This window comes from Lissotriton vulgaris, chromosome 1_1 (assembly GCF_964263255.1).
Source record: "Lissotriton vulgaris chromosome 1_1, aLisVul1.2, whole genome shotgun sequence".
In the NCBI taxonomy this organism is placed as follows: Eukaryota; Metazoa; Chordata; class Amphibia; order Caudata; family Salamandridae; genus Lissotriton; species Lissotriton vulgaris.
Window position 1 is genome coordinate 1,138,394,252 of NC_141685.1, and position 16,703 is coordinate 1,138,410,954.

Genomic DNA, 16,703 nt, shown 5'->3' on the forward strand with positions numbered 1-16,703 from the left:
CTTGAGCAGCAATCACTGTTTTTAACAGGCCTCCTCCCCCAGAGCTGAGATGTATTTTCAAGTCTCTGTGGTGATTGAAGAACATTGTTACAAATTTATTTTATTTTTCTCTGATTTAGTATTTAATGTCTGCTTTTTGTGAATGTGAGTTTCTTCTTTCTGCACTGCAATGTTTACACCTCTACCTCTTGCAATAATTATATCTTCTCACACAGAACCACCAGATTGAATCCTTTTGGGAACTAAATTGTAATTGTAGCAAAATCAATATATATGTATAAAGAATAAAACATTTTAAGGAGTTTTGCACGCTGGAAGAGCCTCTGGCTTGTTTTTGCAGCATCACCTACCTCCTCGATGCGGGGCTTAGATAGGCGTGTGCCCTTTCTTCTAAGCCCTGCTCCTGTGGACTTAGGCCTTGCTGATGGGGGTGGGGAACTTAGCACCATGGCAAGTTCTGTCATGGCCCAGTCGACTTCATTTGCACACCGATGCCCTTCTGTGCACTCCAAATGTACGCATGTATCAATAAGATGGTAAACCCAGAAAATGACTTCTGGAGGGGACTCCTCTAAGTATTGGACTACGAAGTGCAATCTACTCACCTGGTAGTTTTCTCCGAGCACAGGGCTTTTGTGTGAGCTTAGTTTTCCATTAATTTCAGTCACTTTAAAATTTGACTTATTTTGGATTGTCTATGTGCAGTCCCCCAAATAGTAACCCCTGGAGCCTGATCTGAATTTAAGTTTCTGGAATAATACCGCATGTGGCCTATAAATGTCCTCCTTTGCACATTCCTAATTATAATCCACAGCACTTAACATCCATATTTCCAATTAATAGTGAGACAGTAGTGTAATAGAACGCTTTATTTTTGCAGTATTCCTTTGGATTTCTAAAACATAATATTTGTCCAGCTATCCTCCTGACCCAATTATTCGAGATAGGAGTGTTGTATGAGACTGATGTGACATTTTACTAGATTGGTGGAAATAGGGCCTGGTTAGGGATATTGTTTAACTGCCAATTTCCTCATGTCTGGCATCATAACACGTATCTAAGTAGTACAGATTTATATATTTTAAATTCTCAGGGTTTGCTCAGTTATGTATAAGACCGACATATGCAAGTGTGGCCCCCTGTGCACCCAGACTGTACAACAAATATAGTCAATTGATTTTTTTATTTTTTTTTACTGTCTGGTGGGCTGTTAATGGGTTTAGCAGCAAGTGTTTGCAGGATATTTGTGAAGCGTTCCCCTCAATCCAATAAAGTTATCTTTTTAAAATGTGAAAACATTTGATTTGAGCAGCAAGAGGCCTAAAATCTATGTGCCAAACTTCAGGGCATTTTCAACTCCTGTTTACTTTTAACTTCTCCTCTCAGCAAATTAAAGGACAAAAGAGAAAGTAACTAGTTACAGAGCTATTAGCTCACATTAATTGTTATCTCCATGTCCTCCCTTACAGCAGTTTCTTTAGGTCTTATCCTTTCAGACACAGGACTACATGGTACACAGAGGTCTATGTGTGTGCCCCTCCCTTGAAGTCATTTCGTTGGTTTACTAAAGTAATTGTGATTTTGACATTACTGCCTGGAAAACAGGCCAAACAAGCCACATTGGCACTTGAATAGGGGATGGGTGTCAGGGTGGGCTGGGGAAATTGAATCGTTGTTAGATCGATCACATGATTCTGTTTTATAATTATTTTATTTTTTAAAGAGAATAATTGCAAAATATAAAACGGTTTTTTACATGTTTTATGACCGTTCAGACCCTCAAGGCATGAGAATCAGTACTAAACTGAATATTGCCTAGCCATAGATCAACATGAAGGATTCCTACTAGGGCTCTGATGGTTGATGGGTAGAATGTTAAGTGTGGGGTGTAGGGATGTACCAGTTGAACGTTGCCTTCTTCCCTGTAGATCGTATTCCCTCAGTAGAGTTTTTCCAACCACAGGTCCTAGCCTCTATGGTTGTGTGAGAGGGGATTGGAATGCTGAAAGGAATATATCCTACTCAAGAATTCAGACTCCAAGGCTAGGGATACTATGAAAGGTCAAATATCAAGAGGATGGGCCTCCAAGGGTTTGGATTCCATGGTAATGAGAAAATGTATTCTCTGCTGGCTTGAGAGTTGAAACCCCAAGGAGATTGTCCTCTTAACAGGATTTGCTCTCTAATTGGACACATGAAGAGCCTCAAGATGTTACTTAAGTGATGAATATAATTGTGAGGTGATCTCCCATTGAGATTGTTTTCCAATAGGAATCTAATCCTTGTGGTCATGAGCTCTGGGAGGAGCTTCATGGAAATTATCCTGAATTGTCTGAAGACTTGAAAGGTGACTTCTCATACAGATTGCTCTTTCCAGTGAATTATCCCTTCTGGTCATAAGACGTGGGATGGTCTTCAAAGGATTTATCTTCATCAGTTTGAAGACCTGAATTTCCAAGAAGTTGGTGCTCCATCTATGATTGATCCTCCTATATTTTAACTTAGGAGGCGAGTTAGAAGCAATGGTTCACCAATAGAGATTTAGCTCCCACAGTCAGAAGACTAGTGAAGTGTAAATTCAAGATAGTGGCCTCCAGGATTTAAATTCCATAGTCACAAGACCTGAGTAGGTCCTCAATGATTTTTTCTTCTAAGTCATAAGTTTGAGGTCAATTTCTAGGGAGATTTCTTTGCTGATGATTTAGGCTCCACATTTAAAAGGCTTCAGGGGCGAATTCCCTGTGTTGGTTCTCAAAGGAGTTAGCCTTCAGTATGAAGAAATGAGTTGAGTTCTCAAAGAGACGGGTCTCCACTTAGGGCACAAACCTAGTTGCTCGCCTTCCTCAAACCTTTTACTCTTTAGTTGAGTCATGCAAGCTGTAATGCATTCCATTATTTGAACAAACAAAAAGGGACAATGGAGCTGGGTCTGAACAGTTTTTGAGATTTAAAGTTCTGAGACCTACCTCCCCCACCCCCTCACCAAAACAAATTCCAGGAGGCAGCAGGATGTCATTGGTGGGATTCACAAAGGACAGGCGAGGTTGCAAACCAGACCTACTGCTAAGAATTCCTGCTAGTGGAGAATTTGAATTGGATCTAAAAGGTTATTAAATAAAGCACAGTTTAGTGACAGGATTGCACAGAAAATCATTAATTACCGCTCCCTGATGATGAAAACACTTCTTACCCTCCACCCAGTGTTGATGCAGCCAGAAACCAAAAGGCTGCCCCAGCCTTTCCCATGAATCACTATGTTAAAAATTACTTGTCTCAAACTGTTACTTTGAAAAATAAAAAAAGGGTGGGGGAGAGGAAGAGTGAATACACATAAAAGTATGTAATTCAAAACTTGAGATCTATTTTATAAGATGTATTCTGCGACCAAGTCCTGTTAGTCATATTGTGGCTTTGACTCAATTCTGTTTATTAAAATGCTATTGCTTCTAATTCTTGTCTTGTCTTATTTTGCCACATTCGTCATTCTGTATATGCAGTTGATTTATATCGTGCATCACGTCAATACATATACAATGTTTTTTGTTTTTACAACCTTTTTGAAATCTTGGTTAGTGTATGAAGCCTAAATATGAGACACTCCAAAAGTTGGCAAATGCATAAAAAGTAAACCAAACGCCAGTATCCAAGGATTAAGCTCGTTCGTACTTTAACTTCTTTCAAGTTAATTTGTTTTTAGAAAAATAAAAATCAGTTCTTGCACTTCATCAAAAAATGGTTCAGCTTTTTTTTTTACAAAATGAAAGCTGTTGTGCACTTATGAAAAGGAAGATAAGTCATTCAGCTCTAGATTTCCCTTCATGGCTTTGTCAATCAGACCTCACCCTACTGCAACAAAATAGGCCAATTCGTAGCTTAAAAATCACAGACTTTATTGGTAAGATGGTTAGAGGCACCACATTTTATCATGCATAACCTGCGGTTAGGAAGGGGAATGGTTGACTGTGTTCCTATGACTTGCTTACATTGTCCTACTGTGGCATGATGGGTCAAAGTTTGTTTTTGAGAACCCTCTGTGGAAGCTCTTTGACAGATGTCTCTTATAAACCTCATTTTACGTTTTGCATTTGTTCATCCGTTTTATCTTAGATCTGGAAATACTGGCCTTCCTTGTGACACCACTACAGAATATATTTAAAGGGTTGTCCATGAGTTTCGCAGGAGAATCGTTGCCTGGTCTGTTATGTTACATATTTCTATAATGTCCAAGGCAGTTTCTGGTAACGAGGCATCCAAGTAGTATATCTGATCTCTTTTACTGGAGATGTTTCGAGGGCAGCAATAGTTCTTTTGAGTTGAGTAAATTGAGACGAACGATGAACGGAAGGCTCATAAATCCACAATAAGGAACTGTAGTTCATCTTCAAAAAGGGCAATGCAGAGCATCAAGGCTGTCCCCAGCAGGAACCCAGCATTGCGCAAAAAGAAGGTCTGCGTCTGTCTCCTTCCAGGAGGATCCCGCTGCAACATGTCTGGAAGCTGAAAAGAGAGGGACATCAAAGTCTGTCCTTTACATACACACGATAAACAGCCTTTACTACATACTTGAACTCTAGCAGTTTCACTTTAGTTAGCAACAAACGTTGCATAGCAGTACAAAGATTTACTGCAATCTTCAAAAATGAGTGATACATTTACAGTCCAAAACATATATATATTACAGTATCATATATCCTCATGCAAGCTTCACTTGTGCCTGATAATCACATTTTAAAATCTTATTCTGTGTTCTCTCAAGTCTTTTATTTATGGGATCATTGTTCTCTAAAGTCATTTTAAAATTAAACCGGCAGCAATTGGGAGATGCGCACTGGGCTTGGTGGAAAGAGCACATTATAGGGGTGTTTCAGAGCAGTTAACTTGCTTTGTATTGGTACTTCGGAGAACAGTCATTTTGACATGGGAGTTAGGCACTTCTGTATCTATACCAAATGATCTATCCTTTGCTTTTTAGTTATAACATGGATGAAGATAGCATAGGTTTGCTTTTTTTCTCTATCAGATTAGAAACAGGTGGCTTAATTTCCTAATGCTTAGACCTTTAAGGCCATGCTTCGCCCAATCATTGTGGCCTCTGCTGCTGTTCAGGCGACCCACAGGCAGGCCAGAGACTTGGAATCTGCAGTAGTATCTTTAAAAAAAGGGGGGGAGGGGCAGTAGAGGAACTGCCAAAGAGAGACAAAAGGATGTATTTAGAATATTTCCTGATACCCTGTCACCATCTGGGGCTTATGCAATATAAACATGAAAATAAGACCAAACATTTCATCCAAGAGAGCAGATGTTTCTTGAGCGGTCTCTGACCATGCGCAAGTTAATCCATCATCCTACTCAAAGGTAGCCTCTAATCTTTGGCAAATGGGTGCATCACCAGACCATATCCATATGCACTCATCTGTGAAGCAGGGTTGAGAATGTCAAGTCAGGAATTAGGGGATGGGGACCTTGCGGTGGCCAGACCACTGAGTGGGGCCAATCTACTCTACCCTGACTCAGAAAATTTGCCCACAAGAGATCAGGGAAGGGCTTGCTCCTTGGGCCTCATGCCCTTTCAAGATACCTGTATCCCTCAGGTGAAGTAGGGGTCCGAGACTAGATGACTGCAAAAAGATGCAGCAACGGGTGGGTCTGTGGAAGCAGAGTGAAACCTGGGAAGACAGTGCGAGACTGGTCCAGCCCGTGCTTACGACATCCTACCAGGATTGATGAAGGCAGTAAGAAGTTGGAATGCCTGCTGTTGGGTAGAAGCCTATGCTCTCATCGAAGGGCTGCAATTCTGCTCCACATCTGCTTCTGCCCTTGTGGCTCAGACATAAATCCACCACAGTGGGAGTGGATCTATGGAGGCCAGGGACCTGGTCAGCAAAAAAAGGGCATTGTGGTGTTTGTTATGGGGTTCTGTAGTAGGGGATCTCTGTGTATAGTCATAATCTAGTGAATATTCCCCCCCCATGTGCGTGGACCCCGGAGCAATCAAAAATAATCTCTTAAAGTGTTGAAAACATGCAGAACTGCACAGACACTTAAGAGAGAATTTAAAGACATATAATGCAGCCTATAACAGGCTACACTGTCCAGTACTTCAGCTAGAAATTCCACCAAAAATCCACAAAACAGCAAAGCCTGTCCAGATTTCCCTTGCCTAGGCAAAAAACCCCTCTGGATGATAGAGAGGAAGACATGGACAGACAAGCCCCACAGGCTGCCATTATGTGGCTCAGAATAGGATACTGTGCCTTTAAGAGAACTTTCCAGAACTTCACAGTATCCCAGAATGCCCTGCAGGTCCCTCTTACTTTCAGTTCTTTTTTCCGGCTCCTGCTAGCAGGACCCTGGAGCATTGAGCTCTCCCTTTTTGGGACTTATTTGGTGTTTTTCCACTGATTTTCAAAGTTAAAGTACTTTATTGTGCTGTGGGGCCTTTCTTCTTGGTTTTCTCACTCTGTTTTTGTCGAAGATGCCTGCCTTATTCGGCAAATGCCCAGAGTACTCCAGAAAAAGGCCAGGTCGGACCACCATGAGGTGTGTATCCTCTGCCTTCCAGTTTCTCATGTTCCAGAGGAGTGTGCTATCTGCCAAGGCTTCTCTGGAAGGACCCTGAGGGAAAGGAAGATCAGACTTCGGTCTCGAGGAAAGGAGACTGAAGGCTCAAGGTGGGTCTGGAGGGGCTTCTTCTGCCCATGCTGAGGCCCCTGGGGGGCTCCCCAGGGGCAGGAAGACCAGCAAACGTCACCATTCTCCACCGGGGTCCGTTGCGCCCAATACGGTGTCGAGAGGAATGACTGCGGTCTGTTCCCCATCGTCTGAACGAAACGACGTCGAGTTGTGGCGTTGAGGGATGTTACCAGACCTTCGAAGTCTCCGGTGTCTGTCATCGTCGTCATCTTCGGCGTCGTCGACGAGCCCGGCGTCGGCGCTCGCCATCGAGGCGATACCGCCGTTCGCCGTCGGCGAAGAGGAGGCGGGCGTCGTCGGTGAGTTTCTCGCCTTAGAGGTCACCGTCGAAGGCCAGATCGCCGTCGAGGCACCGGAAGTCGCCGTCGAGGCACCGGAGGTTCGACGTCGAGGCACCGGAGGTTCGACGTCGAGGCACCGGAGGTTCGACGTCGAGGCACCGGAGGTTCGACGTCGAGGCACCGAGGTTCGACGTCGAGGCACCGAGGTTCGACGTCGAGGCACCGAGGTTCGACGTCGAGGCACAAAAGGTCTCCGTCGAGGCATGGAAGGTCGCCGTCGAGGCGCCGAAGGCATTCGACGCCGAGGAAGAGACGCTCGGCGTCCAGGGACCGACGCTCGCCCTATGGTCGCCGTTCTTCGACGCCGAAAAGAGGTGGAGACAGACCTGACGCCGTGGGAGGTTCGCCTACGTCCCAGGCTGGAAAGGAAGGGGGTTCACCCCGCTCGGTGTATTCCGAGGTATATACCCCGTCGGGGAAGATGACTCCCCCTCCTCCGTTACCGAGGAGTCCCCGTCCGAGGACACCTACGCCACCTCCGTTGCCTCCACCGCAACCTGGATCTGGTTTACCCTGAGGTGCCACCTCCGGTTCCTCCGAGGTCGACTTCTTTGCCTAAGTTTCCGACGCCTCCGAAGGGTACGCCTAAACCTAAGGCTCCGTCAAAACCTAAATCACCTGTACCTGTGGACCCGGTTGACCGTCTTCAGCCGAGGAGGTCCCGTTCACGCTCCGGGCGGAGAGGAAGATCAAGGAGTCGCCATAGACCCTCCACCAGATCAAGGCGTCGCCATTGGAGGAGGGGGTCCAGGTCACGCACGGACTCCTACAGGACCCATACTTCCTACTCGCCAACCTTATCGGACTCTCCAGAGACCAGGATCTCTCCAGTGGACGACATTGCCACGTTCCAGGATGTTCTCCTGAGGGGGGCTGCGAAGTTAGGTATCACAGTGGCGGCTCCAACACCTACGACGTCCGTGATATTTGAGACGCTTCACAAGAAGCACTTGTCTCGCCCTCTTCTGCCTCTGGTGCCTGGACTGAAGGAACCTGCGGAGGAGCTGTTCCTCACGCTGCGGTGGTGAAGGCCGCGCCGTCCCGGCTTCTGAAGAAGTATAGGGCCCCGGATTCAGACCCTGCATTCCTGAGAATGGATCCGGTACCGGATTCGGTGATTGTGACGGCGGCCAGAAAATTACACTCTACCTCCCCGTCATCCACTGTGCCAACAGATAAGGAGAGTCGGTGGATCGACTCAGCAGGAAGGAAACCGTGTGGGACCGCTTCGGCAGCCATGAAGGCTGCCAGCGATACAGCTCCCGAAGGCCGTTAACGACCGGGCGCTGTGGGACTCCCTTCAACAGTTCGTGGAACTGCTTCCGAGAGACAAGAGGGAGGACTTCCAGGAGATCCTCAAGGAAGGGATGCTGGTTTCAAACCAGGTGATCAGTGCAGCGGCGGACACCTCCCTGTTGGCCGCACATGGTTACTGCCATGGAATCAACCAGCGGCGGCACGCCTGGCTTCGGCTCACGTCACTCAAGCCGGAGGCCCAGCAGCGGGTGGCCAATCTGCCCTTTTCCGGAGAGACCCTTTTCGGTAAACACGCAGACGATGAGATGGCCCGCATGAAGGCGGAGGCAGAGACCCTAACGGCTGTGGGCTTGGAGAAGCCCAAAGAGAAGAAATCCTTCAGGCCTTTCCAGAGGCGCTATGGCGCACAGGGAAGAGGACGGGGGCAGTCTTCGGGACAGCAGCAGCAACAACAGCAGCAGTTCCGGTGACCCTTCCAGAAACGTCAGAAGGGTAGAGGGGGACAACAGTCCTCTACCGCGAACAAGGGCCCGGCCGGGTCTCGACCCCGAGCGGTTACTTCCCCGTCCTCCGTTACCCGCTCCGGTGGGGGGAAGCGTTCAATTTTTTCTGGCAGAGTGGAGAAAAATTACTCAGGACAAGTGGGTGCTGAATATTGTTTGCAATGGATACAGTCTTCGATTACTCAGCCCTCCTCCAGCGCTCCCTCCGGTCAGCTCGCAGTATCAACTTCGCGAGCTCCAGGCAGAGGCCGATATCCTGTTAAGGAAAAGGGCGATAGAAGACGTACCTCTGTCTCAAAGAGGAAGAGGTCTGTACTCCCGGTTCTTTCTGGTTCGCAAGAAGGACAAGAACGAGTTCAGGCCCATTCTGGACTTGCGGCAGGCAAACAAGTGGATTCGCAGAGAAAAGTTTTGCATGCTGTCGTTGCATCAGATTTATCCTCAGTTGCAACAGGGGGACTGGCTTTGTGCCATAGACCTACAGGATGCGTACTTCCACGTGCCCATCGCGTACAAACACAGGAAGTTTCTGCGATTTCAAGTCGGCACCAACCATTACCAATACACAGTGCTGCCTTTCGGGCTTAAATCTGCGCCCAGGACATTCTCGAAGTGCATGGCAGTGGTAGCAGCACACCTCAGGAAGAACAAGGTGTTTGTCTACCCGTACCTGGACGATTGGTTGATCAAGGCCTCCTCCTTCTCGGAAGCTCAAGCAGACTTCCAGAAGACGTGCGTTCTCTTGAACAAGTTGGGGTTGCACATCAACATGTCCAAGTCTGTCCCGATCCCGGTCCAATGCATTCAATACTTGGGAGCCACCATCCATACGCTGTCAGCAAGCGTGTCTCCTTCGGAGGAGCGACGACGATCGATCCTTCGGAAGGCTCAGGCTCTTATGACCGCTCCATCTACAACAATGAGGACGGTGTCTTCTCTACTGGGGTCGATGGCCTCTTGTATCTTCCTCACTCCTCATGCACGACTACACGAGACCTCTGCAGGAGTGCTTGGAGGACCAATGGGACCAGAGGAGAGGATCTTGGGACGACAGGATAAGACTGTCTCTGCATGCTCTTCAGTCTCTGAAGTGGTGGTGTTCAGCGGAGAATCTCCTCAGAGGGTTTCCCTTCCACAAGGACATTCCTACTCAGACTATCGTGATGGATGCTTCTCTCCAGGGCTGGGGAGCGCATTCGGGAGACTTACAGATCCAAGGCACGTGGTCTCAGACAGAGTCCACGTATCACATCAATTTCCTGGAACTCAGAGCTGTTCACTTAGCACTGAAGGCCTTTCATCCATCCTTCCGGACCAACTCTCTGCTTGTACAGACGGACAATACGACCACGATGTATTACCTCAACAAGCAGGGGGGGTTGAGATCGCGCACCCTGTCTCGGGAGGCGCAGACGATCTGGCGCTGGCTTCTGGCCAGGGGATTGACGATAACGGCTACTCATCTGCCAGGTGTGCAGAATGCTCAGGCGGACGCACTGAGCAGACTGATTCAGGAAAACTACGAATGGGTCATAAACGACGACGTACTAGGAGAAGTCTTCGAAAGGTGGGGGACTCCAGACGTAGATCTGTTCGCCACCGCCGAAAACAGCAAATGCCGAGACTTCGCCTCCAGGTACTACCAGCAAGGGACGCTGGGGAATGCACTCTGGATCAACTGGTCGAACAGCTTTGTTTACGCTTTTCCGCCCATTCCCCTAATTCCAGCGGTGCTCATCAAGCTGTCCCGGTCCAGGGCACGGATGATCCTGATTGCCCCGGAATGGCCCAGACAGTGGTGGTTCACGGACCTTCTACACCGGTCCCTCCTTCCACACATACGGTTGCCGTGCAGGCCGGACCTTCTCACGAAGTTCGGGGGGCAGATGTTGCACCCCAACCTCTCGTCCTTGAGTTTGGCGGCATGGCTCCTGAGATAGTGCAATATGGCCATTTAAATCTGCCCGAAGATTGCATGGACATACTGAAGGAGTCTAAGAGACCTTCCACTCGGAAGTCCTACGCTTACAAGTGGAAGAGGTTTTGTATCTGGTGTGTGTCCAGGAACTTTGACCCAACGACATGCAAGGAAGACGTCATCCTTCCTTACCTTCTGCATTTGGCGCGGTCTGGCCTTAATGTTCATTCCATTAACCCCTTCCATGCTCATGACGAGCTCAGCTCGTCATGAGGTAGCCTGGAGCTGTGCTCATGATGAGCTGAGCTCGTCATGACACCAGCAAAATGGCAATTCCCAGCACAGGAGGGGAATTGCTTTAGCAGCCATAGTGTTAAGGTTCATCTCGCTGCCTTGACTGCCTACAGGAAAAGCCCTTCACAGACTTCCTTCTTCCAGATCCCTGTGATCAAAGACTTTTTGGAAGGCTTGAAGAAAGTGTTCCCTCCTGTCGGGCTTCCTTCGCCTTCATGGGAATTGAATGTGGTGCTGTCCAGTTTGATGAAGGAGCCTTTTGAACCCATTCATAAGGCTTCGTTGCAGCACCTGTCCTGGAAGGCGGCGTTCCTCGTGGCCATTACATCGGCCCGCAGGGTGAGTGAAATTCAGGCGTTGTGTTGTAATGAACCTTATACTGTGTTTCATGCTGCTAAGGTTGTTATGCGTACTCACCCTAAATTTCTTCCCACGGTTATTTCTGACTTTCATGTCAACCAAACTATAACTTTGCCTACGTTTTGTCAGAATCCTTCATCTCCAGCGGAAAGGTCTTTACATTCCCTGGATGTTAGGAGGGTGTTGAAATTTTATCTGGATAAGACCAAAGGTATTCGTAGGTCAGACCAATTGTTTATCAATTATGGATCGGTCAGGACGGGTCTTGCGACCTCTAAGCAATCCATCTCTAGGTGGATTGTGTCCTGCATACAACTATGTTACCAGAAAGCTAATAAGACCTTAGGAGGTAAGCCTAAGGCTCATTCCACCAGGGGCAAAGCTGCCACGACAGCCTTGCTCCGTAATGTGCCGATTGCAGAAATCTGCAAGGCCACCACTTGGAAGTCGGTTCATACCTTTGCTAAGCATTACTGTCTGGACACTGATGCCAGGGCGGATGCTCAGGTTGGACAGGCTTCGCTGCGGAATTTGTTCGCACAATAGTGGTGTTGGTTTCTTTTCTCCACCGCCGCTTTGGTGTGAGGATGGGCTTGCCATTCGATTCACTAGATTATGACTATACACAGAGATCCCCTACTACAGAAGGAGTAGTTTCTTTTCTGTAACTCCAGTTCTGTAGTAGGGGTATCTCTGTTATAGTCATAAGCGCCCGCCCTCCTCCCCGGTGGAGACAGATGTTTATGTAAGGAATGCTACAGGTCTGGCGTGTTACGCCTTCAAAAAGAACTGAAAGTAAGAGGGACCTGCAGGGCATTCTGGGATACTGTGACGTTCTGGAAAGTTCTCTTAACCCCTTCCAAGCTGATGACGAGCTGGGCTCGTCATGGTGTAGCCTCCTCGTACACTGATGACGAGCCCAGCTCGTCATAAAACAATGTAAAAGTAAAATCGCCAGCACCGGAGGGGAATTGCCTTAGCAGCCATGGGGTTAAAGGAACAGTATCCTATTCTGAGCCACATAATGGCAGCCTATGGGGCTTGTCTGTCCATGTCTTCCTCTCTATCATCCAGAGGGTTTTTTTGCCTAGGCAAGGGAAATCTGGACAGGCTTTGCTGTTTTGTGGATTTTTGGTGGAATTTCTAGCTGAAGTACTGGACAGTGTAGCCTGTTATAGGCTGCATTATGTCTTTAAATTCTCTCTTAAGTGTCTGTGCAGTTCTGCATTTTTTTGTCACTTTAAGAGATTATTTTTGATTGCTCCGGGGTCCATGCACATGGGCGGGACTATTCACTAGATTATGACTATAACAGAGATACCCCTACTACAGAACTGGAGTTACAGAAAAGAAACTACTCCTTCCCAAGATCTGGATAACAGTGTGGAGCTAGCCTGAGCTGCCCATATGAGCAGTGAGATCAATATTGGAACGAAGATGGTGGCACAACCCAGTTGTGTATTTTAGGGGGCACTGTGTCGTGGCAGGTCTCTGCAAATTTGAGAAGAGGGAGCCACCCTGACCTGTGGAGGTTATAATGGCTCTGCTCCAACTGAATGGTTGAGCTATCTGAAAGAAACAGTTAGTTATAGATTCCTTACCTTAGAATATTCCCCAGGCGTCAGACTAGATCCGCAAAGTTTTTAGTCAGCAGTACCCCTGCACGTCGGTTGACTCTGTCGGTGTCGCCGGGATGACGTAGTGGAAGTTACTTAGATGCCGCTTTCGCGAGCTGACGTCAGTTCTTTCTTTTTCCGCGCCAGCAAGTGCGGAATCGGAGAGCGGTACCCTTCCCGGGACTGACTCCTGTCCAGTTTTGTCAAATTTACGAAGAGATGCATGCCATCTTTGGGTAGCCCGACTCCGCTGGTGTGCCTTCGGGTCCCGCGGACTTGGCTGGGGGCCCTAGGCCTTCGATGCCGGTGGCTCCGGCCTCGGCTCCGCAGGGCCCACTTGCGGCAGCAAGTGCGGAATCTGAGTGCGGTACCCCCAGTCAATTTTTGAGTGACTTTTTGTCTACTTCTTTTCGAGTCTTACATAGACCCCTGGTGCACTAGGGATGCCCAGTTTCAAGGCCTGCAGTTCCTGTTCTCGACTGATGTCGGTGACTGATCCGCACCGCGTGTGTATCTACTGCCTGGAGCGCAACCATGGCCCGAAGTCTTTGCGGGAGCGAGACAGATCGCAGAGTTATCATCACTCTTCGTTGAAGTCTTCGCACTAGGGGTCAGGTAAGTCGAAGCACAAGAAGAAGCATTTTCGCTATTCGACTTTGACGGCCCACGTGACAAAGGGTGCGGGAGGTACCTCTCTCGCGGCTCCGCGTGCGGAGCTTTCTGAGTCAACTCCTGGCTTTCCTCCCTTCCCGGGACCGACTTCATTCCAGTTTTGTCAATTTTACGAAGAGATGCATGCCATCTTTGGGTAGCCTGACTCCACTGGTGCGCTTTTGGGCCCCGCAGACTTGGCTGGGGACCCTAGGCCTTCGACGCCGGTGGCTCCGGCCTCGGCTCTGCAGGGCTCCCTTGGATCAAGGTCTGGATCCGGATCGGCAACGATCAACCTTGTAACACCTCCACCGGCGAGCTCTTCGGAGCCCCTGCTGCTGTTTAATGAAGCCCTCACAGACATCCTTTTGGGCATCTGGTCCAGGCCCACCACAGGGGCTCCTGTGGATAGGCTGGTTGCCGGTCGCCATCGCCCGGCCGTAGCGGTGGCGTCTGCCCTGGGCCGGGGCTGCTGTCGGGGAACACTGCATGCCTTTTGGGCCGTTATTCACATTCCGTATGGGATACAGAGGCGCAAGTGCTGCCTCAGTGTCCGAGGAGGCCCGGGCCGTGCTGTTGCAGAGGGGAGGGACGCAGCAAAGTTCGCCATCAGCTGTGGACTTGACACCGCCGACTCCCTGGGTAGGACCATTCCAACATCTGTGGCGCTTCGCCGTCATGCCTAGTTGAGAACGACTGGCTTTTCTGGGGATGTCCAGAACACCTTGATGGACATGCCTATTAATGACCGTCGCCTGTTCGGCGACATTGCAGACAATGCCCTAGAGCGCTTCAAAGACTCTCGAGCTACGGCCAAGTCCTTGGGCGTCTCCACCACGTTTCCTGCACGGTCTGCTTTTCACCCCTTTCGGTTCTCCAACACGTTCTTTCAGCGCGGCTGTGGGAACCACCGACTTAGTTCTGGGGGCCAGTGGGCAGGCCAGTCTGCTGCCACCCCCCTAAGCAGCCTCCAAGCCCTTCTAGTTTGACCTTTCAGGCCGATCAAACACCAGTGGGCAACAGGATTGGCCATCACCTCCCCACTGGCACACCATCACGTCAGACAGGTGGGTTTTACAGATAGTCCGAAGGGGCTACTCCCTCCCCATCGAGACTATCCTTCCAGCCCTGCCACCCCAGTACCATTGTATGTCGGGGGATCATCTGGTCCTTCTCCAACAGGAATTAACCATCGCCATAGCCATCGAGCACGTTCCTGCCCCAGAAGTAGGCCGTGGTTGCTATTCCCACTACTTTCTGGTGCCCAAGAGGGACAAGGGCCTGCGTTCTCTCTTGAATCTCAGGAACATAAACCGCTTCTTCCGGAAGGAGAAGTTCAAAATGTTGACCCTGGCTCAGGCTTGTCTGCCCTCGACCCTGGAGACTGGATGGTAGCGTTGGACTTGCAGGACGCTTATTTTCATATCCCCGTCCTGCCGGCCCACCGGCGTGGCCTCTGGTTCACAGTAGGCCACGAGGATTTTCAGTTTACCGTGCTCCCCTTTGGCCTTACCAGAGCCCCATAGGTGTTCAAGAAAGTGATGGCGGTGGTTGCAGCTCATCTGCACAGATCAGGGGTTACAGTCTTTCCCTAGCTCACCCCAGGTAGTCTTCTCCCACCTCCAGACTATGGCCGACCTCCTACATTCGCTGGGGTTCTCCATCAACGTGTCCAAGTCGCACCTGACCCCCTCTTCATCGGAGCGGTTCTGGACACGATGCAGTTTCGGGTTTGTCCTCCCAAACAGCGAGTCCTGGATATTTGGGCTATGATTCAGATCTTTCAGCCTCTGTCCCGGGTTTCGTTCAGGATGATTCTGAGGCTGCAGGGTCTCATGGCCTCCTGCTGATCGATCATGCCAGGTGACATATGCGGGCTCTGCAGTGGGACCTGAAGTTCCAGTGTGCGCAGCATCAGGGGAATCTGTCTGATTGCGCCCAGATCTCAGAGGGTACTGCATTACAATTGCAGTGGTGGCTCACAAACCAGGATTGGGTCAACAACAGATCCCTCTCCCTTTCCCAACCAGAGCACACAGTTGTGACAGACTCATCCCTTCTGGGATGGGGCAGCCACATGGGAGGGACGGAGATCAGAGGCCTCTGGTCGAGTTTGAGCTTCACATCAACCTTCTGTAGCTCCAGGCGATCTGTCTTGCACTAAAAGCATTCCTTCCCTCTGTCCGGGGAAGAGTAGTGCAGATGTTCACGGACAACACCACTGCCATTGGGTACTGCAACAAACAAGGCGGGGTGGGGTCGTGGAACTTATGTCAAGAGGCCCTCCATCTCTGGACATGGCTGGAACATCAGGGCATATCTCTGGTGGTTCAACACCTGGCAGGTTCACTGAACGCAAGGGCAGAGTAACTCAGCCGCAGGTGCATGATGGATCACAAATGGCGTGATGCACGGTCTTTTTCAAAAGTAGAGAGAGCCTTGGTTAGATCTACTCGCCACTGAAAAGAACATGCAATGTTAGCAATTGTGCGCGTTGGAATTTCCAAGGTGGCACTCGTTAGGTGACACTTTTTATGGTGAGTGGAGTTGCGGTCTTCTATATGCCTTCCCGCCTATACCACTTCTGCCCAGAGTGCTGGAGAAGATCATGTGCGACCGGGCCCAAGTAATTCTTGTTGCTCCGGACTGGGCACAAAGAGTCTGGTTTCCCAAGATGCTCAGCATGACCATTGATCCCCTGATCGGACTGCCTCTTCGGGAGGATTTTCTGTCGCCACAGCAGGGGACGGTCCTCCACCCGAATCTGTCCAGCCTACACCTCCTTGCGTGGAGATTGAGCGGCTGCAGTTCACTTCATTTGACTTGCCTCCCGAAGTCTGTGATGTCATTTTGGCAGCCAGGTGTCCCTCCACTAAGGCGGTATACGCCTGCAGATGGAATACGTTTGTGGCATGGTGCACAGCAAAGGCTGTGGATCCCCTTTGTGCCCCTCTTTCTGAGGTTCTCTTGTTCCTCCTTTCTTGTGCCCAGCAGGGCTCTGTTCTGGGCACTCCTAAGGGCTACCTCTCGGTCATTTCAGCCTTTCTCTGGCTTCCTGATCAGCCTTCTC

The 16,703-nt window shown here is 49.4% G+C and overlaps 1 protein-coding gene across 13 annotated transcripts in view; it reads right to left on the minus strand.

Moving 5' to 3' along the window:
* Window positions 1-3,873: 3,873 nt before the first annotated feature.
* SLC39A5 (solute carrier family 39 member 5) overlaps window positions 3,874-16,703 on the minus strand; it is a 275,804-nt gene continuing 262,974 nt past the window's right edge. For all 13 annotated transcript variants that reach the window (XM_086963831.1, XM_086963849.1, XM_086963836.1 and 10 more), the window contains exon 11: window positions 3,874-4,497. In XM_086963831.1, coding sequence (XP_086819957.1) covers window positions 4,348-4,497 — 150 coding nt within the window. In that variant the 3' untranslated portion in view covers window positions 3,874-4,347. The remainder of the gene's footprint in view (window positions 4,498-16,703) is intronic.